Source organism: Aplysia californica, unplaced genomic scaffold (genome assembly GCF_000002075.1).
Source record: "Aplysia californica isolate F4 #8 unplaced genomic scaffold, AplCal3.0 scaffold01077, whole genome shotgun sequence".
NCBI lineage: Eukaryota > Metazoa > Mollusca > Gastropoda > Aplysiida > Aplysiidae > Aplysia > Aplysia californica.
In genome coordinates, this window is record NW_004798347.1 from 120,725 (window position 1) to 137,571 (window position 16,847).

The following is a 16,847-nucleotide window of genomic DNA, read 5'->3' on the forward strand; positions in this document are numbered from 1 at the left end:
GGGAGGGGAGGGGTATACTCTGTTTCAGAGTTAAGATTTGCTCCAAAATGGCCACCAAATTTAGTAACTTCTATAGCTTGAGACAGGGTTCCCGCGGCCTCCTTGAATTCAAGGAGTCCTTGAAAACTGCTTGAATTTGCATTCAAGGGAAAATGTCCTTGAAAACTCCTTGAATTTGCATTCAAGGAAAAATGTCCTTGAAAACTCCTTGAATTTTGCCAGATCGGACAGGGACACGTGTACAGGGTGACTGCCAGGCCCCGGGAATCCCAGGGGCCCCTGGAATTACCCGGTCATTTGAAAAAAATCGCCGAGACCCGGAATGCAACGGGAATTTGAAGAAATCTGTAAATTGCCTCGTGAAAGACCTGGGAAAATACATAAACGTTCTCGAATATTTGAAAACCAAATCCGATAACGTCCTTGAGTTCATTTTTGCCGGTCGTGGTTGTGATATAAAATTCATTCGGCCTTTCCCGGCCTGAGAGTACGTTACCCGCGCACAGGCGGTTATGGCGGCAACAAGTGGAAGTGTATGTGCGATACCGAAGCCCGATTGGCAAAACTCAAGATCTACTTTTGCTTTCGTTACCACTTAGAAATTTGCCTGTGGGACCTATAGTAGTCTGATAGCGCCACATTTCTAACATGCAGGTTCTGCATTACAAACGCTGTGTCGCCATGAAAATAAATCTTTTGTCCTGTGCTGTCACTTGTGGAAAAAAAAAAAGAAAGAAAAAGAAAGTTATACAAGCTTTTTGTCGGGCTCGCCATCGTGACCGGTCATTGAACCTGTGCATTTTCGTCACATCGTGAGTAGCGCGATGGTTGAGGTCACCAAAGTTCATGCAAAGTCTGAGCGCTGCGAAGTATAGGACTCGGGAATGGGGGGATTATTGATTATTTTTTTTAAGACGCACGCGAGGGAAAGGGGGGGGGTGAAGGCAACACCGGATGACAAAAACTAAACTTGGAAGCAGATTTTACTTTTCAGAATTTTGATTACTACTATCTAAATCTCAAGCTCTCTGCAATGCGCGCGTTGGTGCAGGCCTTGTATGGAATCGGGATCTGTCATACTCAAACCTTGTAAGCCGTGTGTTTGTGACTAAAGGGTTCCCGTTTCATTGGGTAGGTGATAGTAAATTATATGTACAGTAGTCTCCGCCTAAGATCCCACCACTTACGATCCCGGTTCGCTTAAGATCCCGCTGTTTTAAGAAAACAGAATTTTTACTATACAAAAGTCACCCCTAAGATCCCGCTCTGATTCACTCTTAAAAAGGTCTACATTCAGCTAAGATCCCGCATTTCAGATTATAATTTGCGGAACAAAAACTCGGGCGGGCACAGCCGATCAACCAAGGGGGAAAAGTTGAGATCAATAAATTGTCCGTCGCGTCAAAGATCAGCCACTATCGTGAATGTGATCACATACAGGTTGTAAAACTCGATGAAGCGATGCAATGTTTGCCCCAGACGAGATCACACCGGGGTGTGAACTGACCGACACGTTTATTTTCCCCACGTATCGCACTCACACCTGAGCTCTCACCCTAAACTTACATCACTCGCTGGGTGGGTAGGGCCTATACGTTCGCTCCAGGCAGGATCACATCGAATCGTGAACTCTTCCCCGACCATTGCAGCAGTTGTCTCTACTCCCGAATTTGCGAGACAGACTGAATTTTAATTGGTGTGTTCACAGCGTAATGGTGTGTAACGACAAAGGCCGTGGGGGGGGGGGGGCTCGGTCAGAGATTGCAAGCTATACATTTTCGACAGGTAAAGGGGAGGGGCAGCTGGATAAGCGTAGATCTTGAGACTCATGATAGGATAATTCGTGAAAAATGGCACGCTTCATGCCACTATGCACTGTGATAGGTCATCAAGGTTAACCACACTTTGCTCGCCTTATGTCATAAACCCACCAAGGGGTCACGTCACGTCAGTTCATTTTAGAGTGGAGAGAGACCATTTTACCGATTGTGAGCCTTAACATGGGTCACCATAGATTCTTCCCTGGATTCGTCGGTTAAGATCCCGGTTCGCTTAAGATCCCGCATTTCTTGGCTCCCGAACACCAGGATCTTAGGCGGAGACTACTGTATTGTATTCTCTATCTGAGCTTTCTGTTCAAGATTTTCAGAGTCACTGCGTCTTGCCCTCCCACAGTTTTTACACCTCTCACACTGAATAGGTCTACTTGAGACATTCATGTTATTACTCTATTTTTAGTTAGAGTAATAATTTTTATCTTTTACATTTATTGTATAAACCTTGACACCCAGACTGGTTCTTGACAGTGGATATTCTGATTCTAGGCCTTTTCTCAGGCTCAAAGCAAGATTCATTTTTATATAGTTTATATAGGGGAATATGATGAGGGGAAAATATAAATAAGTAAGAACTGACTGAAATACCTAAGTCACAGTATCCCAGTGCCACACTGACATGTTGCTGACTGGAATGTACCTACATGCGTGCGTGCGCCCCCCCCACCGGAAAATTGAGAAGCCGGGTTGGCAGTCACCCTGCGAACAGTTTTTGTAGGGAAATCGAAACTATGATATGATTCTTTTCGGACAAGTGTAGACCTTCGAAAATAGGCTTTTGTCATGAATTTCTTGACCAAATCTCCTTGAATTTTAAAAATTTCGCCTTGAAACCTCCTTGAAATCTCCTTGAATTTGGTGGGAAGTTCATGGCAGGAACCCTGTTGAGAGTCTTTGAAAACTGAAAATTTACATATTTTGTGCCATTGATCAATGTTTTCCAGTAAAATTCACATGGAAATGTGCTTTTATATGAATGTAAAAAGTGTTGAGCCAAAAAACAAAGTTCTGATTAGAATTGCTAAACTGTAGGAATAATGCCTATTTCTTCGATTACTTATTTTGACAAGCGCTTGATTTCACCATGCTGCCTCACATTTCTTCTACCTTAGGGATCTTTTGTATAAGCTGCCAGTATTCTCTGTACAGTCGGCTTACTTTTCTTGTAATAGTTCGGCTGTTTGCTGTTGTGTGCAGAAGACCTGAGGTCATTTCCTGCGCGGGGAAGTTACTATTTTGAGTGTTCGTCTTTGTGCCGTGGTACTGTATCTCTCCTAACTAGTGGATGGTTTGTGGGAGCTCTGGTGTGGTTTGCTCCTTTTTTCTCATCAAGCATCTATCGTCCTTATTTCTTCCTCCTTTTTTGTGTAGGTTACTCTCTTGTAGCACTTTTTAACCTTCGACTCTCATATGATGACCTTATTGGGTTTCATGTGCAGTAAAACTTGTACTAAAACTAAACCTGATTTTGTAATTTATCTAGTTCTTCAGTGTATTTGAAGTGAGTTAGTGGTTGGTTGGCGGGTGCTCTTGTGTGGTTTGCTTTTTTTTTTTTATCCAACATCTTTCGTCCTCATATAATATCTTCCCATCTTTTCTTTTTTTTGGGGGTGTATTTTGCTTCTTCTTTCCTATCAAATATCTATCGTCCTTATCTCCCCTTCTTCTTTTTTATGTTTGTTACTCTCTTGTAACACCTCTAATCTTCTGGCGCTCATATGACCGCATGCAGTTGCGAGCACCGTAAAACCCTCTACTAAAGCTAAAAAACTTTTTTTGTATTTGTTACTCTCTTGTAACACCTCCAATCTTCGGCACTTGTATAACCCTATTGTGTTGCAAGTGCTGTAATACTCTTACGAAAAGTAAGAAGTGAGTTACTGAGTAAGTGTGTTTTTTTATTCCGTTCCCAGGAAGTTTTCCAGTTTTAAAAGGTTCCGGCTGGGGAAACGGAAAAGAAGATGCAAAGAGTGCAAAGGCTGTTTGACTCCAGAATGTGGCAACTGCGTTTTTTGCAAGTAAGTTTTGCTTTTGAAAAAGAGTCTTTCATTGTCTTTTTGTGCGTATGTTCTTCTTTTTTTTTCTTCAGAACTTTTGGTATATATTATGGGTGCACATGTATTGAAAAATGATTGTTGTACACTGAATGGACCAATATTTTTAGGACTTTTTCATGGTATAAGCTGTGGATATTTCATTTTATTGTGAAGCCCGCGGAGCTACCTGGGAGTGGGCTCTCAATAGAAGAAGTGATCTTTGTTAACTCTTTCACTACCGCGAGCCGTGTCTCACAGCTCTCCACTTCCTGCTTCAAAATTTAAACTACTTTTGTAATAATCAAGTCTGAAATTTGAAGCTGAAGAATGATCGTTTTTAGCAGCATGTAGAGATAGGTCATTATTTCCCCTTTGTTTCCGTATATAATACGTGTGGCTAGTATTGAAAATTGAACGTAAAAACTCTCTTCCTTCTTTTTTGTGTATGTTACTCTCTTGTAACGCACCTATACTCCGGCACTTATATGACCTTATTGTGTTGCAAGTTCCGTAAAACTCTTATTAAAACTAAAACTAAAGTCAAGAACTGTGACTGGCTGTTGTTGTGTAGACTTGTGTGCAGCAAACTCAATTTGGTCATGTTTTTTTTTTGTGAATTATTTTTTTTGGGTTCTTTTCCCCTCAGAGACAAGCCCAAGTTTGGTGGCCCTGGGAAGATGAAGAAAAGCTGCATGTGAGTGTTGGTTGTTGGCAGATGCTCTGGTGTGGTTTGCTCCTTCTTTCCTATCAAACATCTGTCTTTATCTCCCCCTCCTTCTTTTTATGTGTTTGTTACTCTCTTGTAACATCTCTAATCTTCGGCACTTATATGACCTTATTGTGTTGCAAGTGCCGTAAAACTTTTACTAAAACTAAACTCAGCTTTGGGATGTTCTTGATTTTCCCCCTTTAAAAAAATGTCTTTGGTTCACTTTGGAAACTCAAGTTTTAATGCAATCTATAGAGAATTTAAAATTGAGCGTATTCTTACAGTTGTGTAAGATTGAAATGTAATCCGTCTTGCGTGGTGTGAACTATAGAAATATGATTGTTTGTCTTAATAAGTAACATGATTCGGGGGGGGGGGGGGCTACTGGTAGATCTAACTTCTTTTCTTTACCTCTGTTGTTTCTATCTTTCTTGCTACTTCCATGCACTATAATATGTGAAGCGTGCTTACAAAATGAGTTACTTCTCAGATTCAAGCCTTAAGGAAATAGATAAAGCATGCTTATAGGTGAAGATTTTACTGTTTATAAGTATGAAATAATAAAAGACAGGTTATAGTTAAAAGAATATGGCATCAATTGAAAATCTACAAGTTTGACCATAATAATGTCTATTTTTGGCCAATATCTCCACTTGTGGATTGCGAGAAGTAACTCATTTTGTCAGCATGCCTCACATATGTTTGTTATTGTGTGGATGTTTTGCTCTTTACTCCAACTCAAATCATAATTCTTAGTTTTTATTGTTCTTTTTGTCCTAACAATAAATAAGATGTTCTTAATTCTTAGTGCTCTGGTATGGTTTGCTCCTTCTTTCCTATCAAACATCTATCGTCCTTATCTCCCCTCCTTCTTTTTTGTGTTTGTTACTCTCTTTTAACACCTCTAATCTTCGGCACTTATACGACCTTATTGTGTTGCAAGTAGCAATGCCAATCGCATACCTGCCAACCCTATAGAAAAAATCGGTAGATCACCGACTTTTGGGTCAAACTACCGATCCACCGATTTTGAGATGAAGCCATCGACTTCGGGATTCAGCAGGGTGACTGCCAGGCCCCGGGAATTTGAGAAAGTTATCAAATATTTGAAAACCAAATCCGATAACGCCCGAAAGTTCATTTTTGCCGGTCGCGATTGTGATTCATTCGGCTCCCTCGAGAGTATGTTTCTTCATGCAGACAGGCGGCTATGGTGGCAAGCGAGTGTGATACCGACGTTTGATCGGGATAATCAAGATATACTTTCACTTTCGTTACCACCCAGAAATTTGCTGGTAGTAGTTTGATAACGCAACATTAATTGTAAGAACATGCTGGCTGTGCATGGCAAACGCTGTGTCGCCTTGAAAATAAATCAATATTTGTGCTGTGCTGTCACTTATGAAGAAAAAGAAAAGAAAAGAAAGTTATGGTTATACAAGCGTCTTGTCGGGTTCGCCATTGTGACCGGTCAATGAACTTGCGCATTCCATCACATTGTGAGCACGGGCACTTGTAGGGGTCACCAAAGTTCATTCAAAGTCTGAGCGCTGCGTAGTATAGGACTCCGGAATGGGGGGAGGATTATTTTTTTTAAAGATACACTCGGGGGAGGGGGGTGTGGGGGTGTGAAGGCAACACCAGGGGACAAAAACTGAACTTGGAAGCAAATTTTAGTATTCTAAATTTTTGATTACCTCTAGATCTAGAAAACTCTGCAAAACGCGTGTTGGTGCAGGCCTTGTGTGGACTCGGGATCCGTCATACTCTTTCCTTGTAAACTCTGCAAAGACACAAGGCCAAGGCTAGGCCTAAGTCATCCAAGGCCCACCTTTTCTTCATCTTTGCTTCTTTGCTTCTGTTTTTGTTTGTTTGTTTGTTGTTGTTGTTTTTTTTGGGGTGGGTTGTGGTTTTTTGGTTTCATTTGTGTGTGCAAGGTCCCCACCAGGTCGGGAAAAAGTCGGGACTTTTGAGATGGGTCGGGAAAAAGTCGGGAATTTTGTGATGGGTCGGTAAGTCGGGAAAGTAGGATAGGGCCTGTGTAATGTGTAGCTATCTAGACTGTATGGTTGATGAATCCTGAAGAGGAAACGTAATTGAACCGCTACGGCGGAAGTGTATGAGTGACACAGAGGCTCGATCGGGAAGAATTAAGATCTACTTTCGCTTTCGTTACCGCCCAGAAATTTTCCGGTAATAGTCTGATAGATAACCCAACATTTGCAACATGCAGGTTATGCATTATGAACTCTGTGTCGCCTTGAAAATAAATCAATATTAAAAATTGCCCTCTGCTGTCGCTTGTAGGGGGGGAAAAAAAGATCTTAGGCTATACAAGCGTCTTGACAGGATCGCCCTCATGACCGGTCAATGAACCCGTGAGTACCGGCGGTCTGAGCGCTGTGAAGTATAGGACTCCTTTATAAGATACACTCATGGAAGGGGATTGGGGGGGGGGGGGGGGAGCTGAAGGCAACGCTAGAGGACAAAAACTGAACTTGGAAGCAAATTTTTAGCATTTTGATAACTACCTTAGAGCTCTCTGCAAAGCGCGCGTTGGTGCAGGCCTTGTGTGGAATCGGGATCGTCATGCCTTGTTATTGAACTAAAGTGTTCGCGTTTCATAGGATGGGGTGATTGTAATTTATATCTAGATCTATATTTTAGCTTTCTGTTCAAGATTGGCAGATTTTCAGTGTCACTGCATCTTGCCCTCCCTCAGTTCTTACACCTCTCACACTGAATAGGTGTACTTGAGCTATTCAAGTTATTACACTAATATTACTCTACTTTGAGTTTGAGCAATAGTTTTCGTCTTCACGTTTATTATATGAACCATGACGCCCAGACTGGTTATTGACAGTCGATATTCTAGTTCTAGGTCTTTTCTCAGGCACAATGTGTGTTCGTGCAGGTATGAATAGGACAGGAACTGCACCAACTACTAATAGGGTAAATGCCTCTGGTAGTTTTCATATTTTTCTCTTTTTTTTTTTCTGTCATTTTCTACATTTGTTTGAAGTCCCAAACACTATCATGCATATTTGATGTGGGTCAAAATAAAATATTGATAAGGGTCCCAAATTAAGTATGCGACAAGAGGTAATATAGCCTACTACAGATTTTTTAGGTCAACTACAGATTTTTGGACAAAAATTTGCGTCCAACTACAGATTTTGGCCCAGGCAATGTTGGCAGGTATGACATCGGGCTGTCCCGCGAGGCGAACATTTGGTCCCCGTTTACGGGCGATTTTGCGGACCCGGCCGAAGCGTAGGTGACTAACTTTGTCAACCTTGGTCTGCTCTATTTCCGAACCAATCCGAATGAAACTCGGCAACCAATCAGAAAATAGGGCAAACTAATGATATGTGGACGTTGAAGTTCGTACACATAAATTAACCTATACTTTTGGTGTCGGGAACAGTTTCGTATCGTGTACACCGAAAACTATAAGGAGTTTGAATTTCAACGCCGAGATGGTAATAGATCTATCTATCCTCTATAGTGTGCTCAAATTTGAACGTTCTGTGTCAAGTAGTTGTTTAGACCCGATCATAAATGCACGACTACCCCACTATCCAAAGCGGCTTCGCACGGAGACCGGCCATTTTCTCCTCACTCTCGTGGCAAATGTATGTGACCTACAAATCCCCGCATGACTATTCCGGGCCCGTTCATTGGTCACTTGAAATAGGGCAATGGCGGGCGCGCGCATCCGGTTGTTTTTCTCTCTATTCCCCCGTAACATCGCAATGGGGGTATTCCGAGGCGAGGTTATCTCGTCTCGGGGTGTTCGCGTCTCAACGGGGAAAAAGAATTTTTAATTGTACGGCATGCTAGATTGAATTAACTTATCTTTTACGGTTGGCAAGGTCTAAAGTCATCATAAAAAGCTTTGCAATTATTTAGTTACGCTGCCGAAATATATTCTTAAAGATCCCATGTTGGGATACGATGCTATAAATAAAATGGACTCATCCCGACACCCCTTTTTCGCCAAATCGTAATATGTACACCAAAATTTTAATTATAACAAAATAACTACGAAATTGGTAGTAAATCTAACTGCAGAAATGATTTCTACACTCAAAAACACATCGGGTAGCCAAGTTTCTCTCAAACACTCCGATTAGTTACCGAGATATCGTCGATTTTCTTACAGAATCTGCTACTGCGTGGTCCACTTTTTAGGAATATTTTCCTATATGTGGGTCATCCATATTTTGCCGACCTTTACAACCCCATAACTTTTTTTATTTATGAACCGATTCTCAAAATTCAAAATTCAAGAAGCATGATTCTTAGAATGGAAAATTCTTTCTTAGGTACCAAAAAAAAGGGGGCAAAAGTGAAAATTTAAATTTTCATTGGCATTGCTATTGCAAGCGCCATAAAACCTCTACTAAAACTATACTAAACTCTCTTTTAACACCTGTAATCTTCGGCATTTATATGACCTTATTGTGTTGCTAGTGCCGTAAAACACTTTATAAAACATTTTTAAAAAACCCAACCATTTTTTGATTGTCTGTTGTACTTTTTTTATCGGCAGCCACTCCACGTGTCTGTTCCCAAGAATCCCGCGTAGAGTCGTGGATACTTTCATCGAGCCAAAAAGCCCGAGCAAAACGAAGCGAGAGGACGACGACGACAACAGCGGAAACTACCGGCCGACCAGCTCGCTGTCGGTGGTTGGGGACCGCGGCGGCTCGTCTCGCCTCCAGGGGAAGAAGTCGCACGACTACAAGCAGTTGGGGAGTGGTGGGAACGGGCTGCAAGATGGTGTGGGGGGTGAGTTGTCGTCAGAATTTAAAAAAACAACTTGTTCTTGCTTCGTTCGCGTGTAATCAAAAGTTTAGAAATATGTTCTTGCTTCCTTGTAACATGGGACTGAAGTTTAAGAACATGTTCTTGTTTCATTCGCGTGTAATCGAAAGTTTAAAAACATGTTCTGGCTTCCTTGTAACATGGGACTGAAGATTAAGAACATGTTCTTGTTTCATTCGCATGTAATCGAAAGTTTAGAAACATGTTCTCGCTTTATTCGCGTGTAATCAGTTATAAACGTGTTCCTGCTATATTCGCGTGTAATCAAAAGTTAAAAACATGTTCTCGGCTCTTGTAATATGGGACTGAAGTTTAAGAACATGTTCTTGTTTCATTCACGTGTAATCAAAAAAAAAAAAAAAAAGTTCTTTCTTCATTCGCGTGTAATTAAAAGTTTAGAAATATGTTTTTGCTCCATTCATGTGTCGTCAAAATTTTTAAAGCATTTCTTCTTGCTTCACACACGTGCAGTCGAAAGTCTAAAAAGTGCTTCATTCATATGTAATTAAAAATTTAAAAGCATATTTTTGTTTCTTGTAATATTGGACTGAAGTTTGTGGTGCAGTGGCTAGGCTCTTATCGGTTGAATGCAAAAGACGTGAAATCAATTGTGTAGTGGGGATACTAAATTTTTTATTTTTAAAATATTTTTTAATTTTTTATTTATTTATTTTTTTAGCGTCTCCATCTGTCTGCGGAGATACTGTATTTCTTTCAGTGGGTGGTTGGTGGGTGCTCTGGTGTTGTTTGCTCCTTCTTTCCTATAAAAAATCTGATCGTCTTTATCTTCCCTCCTCCTTTTTTTGTGTTTTTTACTCTCTTGTAACACCTCTAATCTTCGGCACTTATATGACCTTGTTGTGTTGCATGCAAGTGCTGTAAAATTCTTTCTAAAACTAAAACAAAATAATGGTGTCGTAAACAGGGCGGCGGGAGAGCCAGGACTTCTCGGAAGGTGACGGGGACGACGACGACGAAGAAGACGACGGTGGCGACGACGATAACGCCGGAGCCAGCCGTGCTGTGAACGGGAAGACGCCGACGAAAACGAAGACAGTGGCGGTGTCGACTAGCAGCAGCGGTGGCGGTCCCCTTCGGGGGGCGACGGCGGTGCGTTCGGGCTTAGACATGGACGGCTCTCACGTCCGCTCCATGGCCGCCGCCGCCACGGCGACGGGTGGAGAGAGGCAGCAGCAACAGCGGCGGCGCACGACGGTGGCCCGCTACAGTAAGGGACAGTACCCCCCGGCAGTGGAGGCCACTATACAACTGGCCCTGGCCGAGGTGCGCAACCCGTTCGTCACTGGGGTGGGCGACGGTTTCGTCGGCAAGATGGGAGGCTTCAAGAGGCGAGAGAAGGTAGGACATTTTTTAGTCTCCCCCCCCCCCCCACCCAAAAAAAACCCCACATCTGATAAAAAAAACATGTAAGTTATTTGATTACCATATCGACAGGCCGAAGGGCTAGAACTCAGTTCGCCGCTGGGTCGGAAGGTTGTTGAAAAAGTAAAGTTTAAATAGTTAAAGTATCTCTTTTTTTTTCTGTTCATTTTTTTATCTGTAAATTTCGTAAATTAATTTTTAAAGAAAATTTCATCCATTTCAATGGGGGAGAGATGGTACTTGTTGCTTTGGTTGTTCTGCTCTTTATCATTGGTTGTCGTCAATTTTTCTTTTTTCAGATCACCCAGGGAATAAAAGGATGGTTTTTGTCATGATTTTCAAACTCCTCATTTTTTTCTGTTCAAATAAAAATAGTGTTAAGAAAAAGGAATACCACGGAAAAAAATACCATCTTGCATTGCTAGGAAGAATACGGAAACATTTTTGTAGTTTGATAGTCATTGCTGGAGTGCTGACAAGGCGTGCCGATTTTTTCACGCTTCTGCTTCCTCATTGGTTGGTTGTTGTTGTTGTTCTCAAGTCCCTTTAGCTGCGAGCATTTCGCTCTTGGCAGCGCAATGCCTCCCTCAAGTAACAACATGTCCTTGTCATCTGGTCAACGCCAGAGTAGAGCAGGCTTTGTAAGTCTGTAGGTGTGGGTAGGAGCCTGCGTCGAAGAACTGCCAGGTTTGGGCAATGAAGGAGGAGATGTTCAACGGTCTCCTTGTGGTAGTCACAGTGTCTGCAATGGGATTCACTCATGGGATTAATTCTGTTTATGTGCTTGTTGGTGTGTAAGTGTCCTGTGCGGGCTCATTGGTTGGTTAAATCGCTGTCTCCAGATGTCACTGCTACAAAAGATGCCGACCAAGGAGCTTCAGATTGTGGAGACAGAGACGGCCTACTCGTTCGACATCCCCCTCAAGACGCATCTCATCAGGGCCGACTTCAGGGTCAGTTCATTTTCTTCTTTTTCTTTTTCTTTTTCTTTTCTTTGTGTTTCTGCGTGGTGGATTTGTGTTACAAGTACTGTAAAACTCTTACCAAAACTCTTTTTCTTTTTCTTTTCTTTGTGTTTCTGCGTGGTGGATTTGTGTTACAAGTACTGTAAAACTCTTACCAAAACTCTTTTTATTGATATTTTCTTTGCGTTTCCCCCTGCTGGATTTGTGTTACAAGTACTGTAAAACTCTTACCAAAACTCTTTTTATTGATATTTTCTTTGTGTTTCCCCCTGCTGGATTTGTGTTACAAGTACTGTAAAACTCTTACCAAAACTCTTTTTATTTATATTTTCTTTGTGTTTCCCCCTGCTGGATTTGTGTTACAAGTACTGTAAAACTCTTACCAAAACTCTTTTTATTTATATTTTCTTTGTGTTTCCCCCTGCTGGATTTGTGTTACAAGTACTGTAAAACTCTTACCAAAACTCTTTTTATTTATATTTTCTTTGTGTTTCCCCCTGCTGGAAGTGGCGTCGGTAGCCTAGTGGTTAGGCTACCGGACTCGTAATCGTGAGATTGTGGGTTCGGGGGTTCGAGTGTCAGCTCGACCTGACGTTGTGTCCTTGGGAAAGGCACTTTACACGAACTTCCCACTTGGCTCAGTCCTATCGGAGACGGACGTTAAACTAGGAGGTCCCGCCTCTTTAATAACCTAATAGTGTTGATAGGGGCGTTAAACTCATACCATTTTCTTCCCTGCTGGATTTGTGTTGCAAGTGCCGTAAAACTCTAACTAAAACTAAAACATCTGTCGTCCTTATTTTTCCTTCTTTTTTGGGTATGTTACTCTCTTGTAAACACATTTATTCTTCAGCACTTATTTATAACTTTATTGTGTTGCAAGTGCTGTAAAACTCTTACTAAAACTTTGAAGAAATTTCCCTGTTTAAGGAGGAGGACTACGACGTGGAGACCATCTGGTCGTATGGACTGGCCTTGACGGTGACCCGCTTAATTTGTACAAATGCTGTTTTTTATTTATTAATTTATTATTTATCCCCCCCACCCCCTGTTTCTAAGGAGGAGGACTACAACGTGGAGACAATCTGGTCCCAGGGACTGGCCCTGACGCTGACCCTGTAAATTTGTACAAATGTTGTTTATTTATGTATTTATTTATGTATTTATTTATTTATTTTTCCGTTTCTAAGGAGGAGGACTGCGACGTGGAGACAGTCTAATCACAGGGACTGGCCCTGACGGTCACCCAGTAAATTTATACAAATGTAGTTTTTTATTTATTTATCTGTCTATTTATTTATTTTTCCGTGTTTCTAAGGACTACAATGTGGAGACCATCTGGCCGCAGGGACTGGCCCTGACGGTGACTTTGTAAATTTGTACAAATGCAGTTATTTATTCATTTATTTATTTATTTATTCATTCATTCATTCATTTATTTTCCCCTGTTTCTAAGGAGGAGGACTACGACGTGGAGACTATCTGGTCACAGGGACTGGCCTTGACCGTCACCCGGCCCAGCTGTGTGCGCACCCTGTGTTATCTGTGTGGCTCTGCCGGCAAACACGAGGTGAGTTCTAGTTGTTAAAAATAGAATAATAAATTACACTTTTGTTGATCCCAGAAGGGCAATTTGGTTTACTGTGGCATAGGCACACACATTAGCAATGACAATGAAAAATTAAATTTTCATCCGAATTGCTTAAAAATGGGCTTAAATGAAACTAGAGTAAATTCTAAGAACTGTGGTTTTTAAATTTAAAAAATCCATTGATAAATAAAAAAGTTATTGGGATTTTTGTTTGCAAAATGTTGGAGGACCTTCATATAGGAAAATATCGCCAAAATGTGGGACATGTTTTGATGTATTTTGAGGAAAAACTGTTCATAAGTCAGTAATGAATTGGAGCATATGAATGAAACTTGGCATCTCCATGTAATTTTTAGTGCCAAATCTAGTTCTGCTATCACTTTTTCGTTGTCTTCATTACTTTGGATCTTAAAGACTGATATTTGCGTGAAATTTGTTGAATTGCGTGACATCGTTTTTACCGCGACGCGATCACCCCTTTTAAAACTCAGTAAAGCGCTATCGGGAAAACCCGCGATGTAGTCATCGGTGACCCATTTGGTTATAGGCAGCCAATCACATGCCGCCTAGCGATCACGCGCCTCTTGCATGCCGGCACCTCGCGTTTGGAATGCGCGATTAAGTTTCTAGATCTAGTGTTTTATCAATGGGTGGGTGGTAATTTTAAGTTGGTACGGAAAATCTACTAAACGCAGAGATCTGAAATTTTACAGCAATAAAGAAGACATGTGGGGCGCTTGTGTGGTCGGCGATCAACCCGCAGCTCCGCTTAGTTTTCGAACCGCAGAGGAAATTCTCACAAACACGGCAATATCTCCGGTTCTAGTAATCGTTCGGGATTGTACACTGGCATGTCGTTAGTTTAACCTTTCCTCTGGTTGGTTGCCGAGTTTCATTTATTTTCGTCCAGGACTTTTCCCGTAACTAAACTTAGAAGAGAGTCACTTCTGATTCTGACGGCCCAAAAAATACCCCTCGTGCGGAGGCCGATTTCCGGCACAAGGCGCAGCGGGCGATTGGCATTGCTACACACATACACACACTACTCTTTTATTGATCCCAGGAGGGCAATTTGGTTTACTGTGATCAACAAAAGAGTAATCTATTATTTATTTTTCATACGCACGCGCAGGCACACACACACACACCTACACACACAGAACAATCCACAACCATGCCACAAACAAAAGTCCCAATAACTTGTTAGAACATACAATATAATCAGCATTGCCAAAATTCAAGTAATGAAAGTCTACAAAAATTCAGACGCACTAAACGCTACTGTCGACGGGACACAGCTCAAACCAGTTGAGGAATTGAAATACCTGGGGGAGCCTATGACCGCACATGAGGAAAGGTAATTGGACAGGGAGATTGAAAGGAGGACCAAAAGGCAAAGGCAGTTGGCACCACTACTCACCCCCTAAACACCTACAATGGAAGGAAAAAGACAACTTATCACAAGCATATTCCTCCTCGCAAAACAAAAAAATGTAAAAAAAATTTTTCTCAACTCCCCAGCTCATCTTCTGCATTGTGTGCTGCCAGCCCTACCACAGCTTCTGCCTGGAGGAAGACGAGCGACCGGAGGACAGTTGTAACGAAGAGGATGGTGACGAGAGCGATGACCACCACCACCACCACCATCATCATCCACCGCACGGCAACAGCAGCAACAGCAGCCTCCTCTCGTGGTGTTGTCGGCGGTGTCAGTTCTGCCACGTGTGTGGACAGCAGAATGGGCTGTTGAAGGTGAGGGCTATCATCTTTATCTCCCCTCCTTCTTTTTTGTGTTTGTTACTCTCTGGTAACACCTCTAATCTTCGGCATTTATTGTAGGACTTTATTGTGTTGCAAGTGACTTTAAACACAACCCCCCCCCCTCCCAAGATCTAAAAATAATTTGTAAAAATATATTATGTCGTCAGTGCCACCGGTGCCGGGACACGTACCACCCGGAGTGCCTGGGGCCCAACTACCCCACGAAGCCGTCGCGCAGCAACATCTGGGTGTGCACCAAGTGTGTGCGCTGTAAGAGCTGTGGGGCCACTACGCCGGGTGTGGGAACCAACGCCACCTGGACCTACGACTTCTCCCTCTGCCACGAGTGTGGGAAACTGATGGATAAAGGTCTGTGTTTTGTTTTTGTGTGGGTGTGTATGTATGTGTCTGTGTGTGTGTGTTTCTCCTATGACCGTATGCAGTTGCAAGCAACATCTGGGTGTGCACCAAGTGTGTGCGCTGTAAGAGCTGTGGGGCCACTACGCGGGGTTGTGTGTGTGTGTGGACTGGACCTACGACTTCTCCCCCTGCCACGAGTGTGGGAAACTGATGGATAAAGGTCTGTTGTTTGTTTTTGTGTGTGTGTGTATGTATGTGTCTGTGTGTGTGTGTTTCTCCTATGACCGTATGCAGTTGCAAGCGCCGTTTAACCTTGTTAAAAGAGCACAAACATCGTCTTTTTTCCTGCAGGTAATTTCTGCCCCGTGTGCCACAAGTGCTACTCTGACGACGACTGGGAGTCGAAGATGGTGCAGTGTGCCGTGTGCGAGAGCTGGGTGCACTCCAAGTGCGAAGAGCTCACAGGTAATCACATTGTCAGACATACCGCGACCTCAATGCTTTTTTTGTTGCTCAGGTTGTGATACACGTTTCCTTATCGTCTGTAGGCTCATTTCCAAATTTTCACGCTGTGTAATGAAAATGATAGTATTTATAATACCAATAATGATAACAATAACAATAATTATATTTATAATAATGATAATATTAATAGTTTGTCCGTCATGCACTGATTATAACTTTTGAACATTCTAGGTGAGAGGTTGACGGGTGCTCTGGTGTGGTTTGCCCCTTCTTTTCTATGAAACATCTCTCCCCTTTCTTCTTTTTTATGTTTGTTACTCTCTTGTGGCGCTCATATAACCTTATGCAGTTGCGAGCGTCGCAAAACTCTTACTAAAACGTGGATGGTTGGCGGGTGCTCTGGTGTGGTTTGCTCCTTCTTTCCTATAAAAAAATCTATCGTCCTTATCTCCCCTCCTTCTTTTTTGTGTTTGTTACTCTCTTGTAACACCTCTAATCTTCTGGCGCTCATATGATCTTATGCAGTTGCGAGCTCCGTGAATCCTGTACTAAAACTAAAACTACTACAGGTAGTATCATAGAATCTTCCCTGATGACATATGAAGACGACAGGGTTTCCCCTGAAAATCGTGAGGGTACCAATTTTGAAGGCTTGTTGACTCATAACTGTATTTCTGTTCCACTGTTGGTTGATTATTGTGGTTAGATTTCCCATTCAACAACACTTAACAATAAACCACCAGTCAAACAAAGATGAAGTTACGAGTCCACAAGCTTTTAAAATTGGCACCCTCACAATTTCCAGTTTGCGACTACCGTCGTTTTTCCCCTGTGCTCTTCATATGTTTTGATATTGCTTTCCTGAATTGAAAGCTTCAGTAATAATAATAATAATATAATAATTATTATTAT

General features: G+C 42.0%; 1 protein-coding gene across 1 annotated transcript in view; it reads left to right on the plus strand.

The window, feature by feature from the left end:
- The window catches only part of LOC101846617, a gene marked incomplete in the record, with an annotated part of 80,470 nt that overhangs the window by 21,852 nt on the left and 41,771 nt on the right, over positions 1-16,847 (plus strand). The window contains 8 exon segments of the mRNA XM_013089909.2: positions 3,749-3,853; positions 4,518-4,565; positions 9,136-9,374; positions 10,336-10,769; positions 11,636-11,746; positions 13,215-13,328; positions 14,871-15,101; positions 15,278-15,479. Of these exon segments, the coding sequence (XP_012945363.2) occupies positions 3,749-3,853; positions 4,518-4,565; positions 9,136-9,374; positions 10,336-10,769; positions 11,636-11,746; positions 13,215-13,328; positions 14,871-15,101; positions 15,278-15,479 (1,484 nt within the window).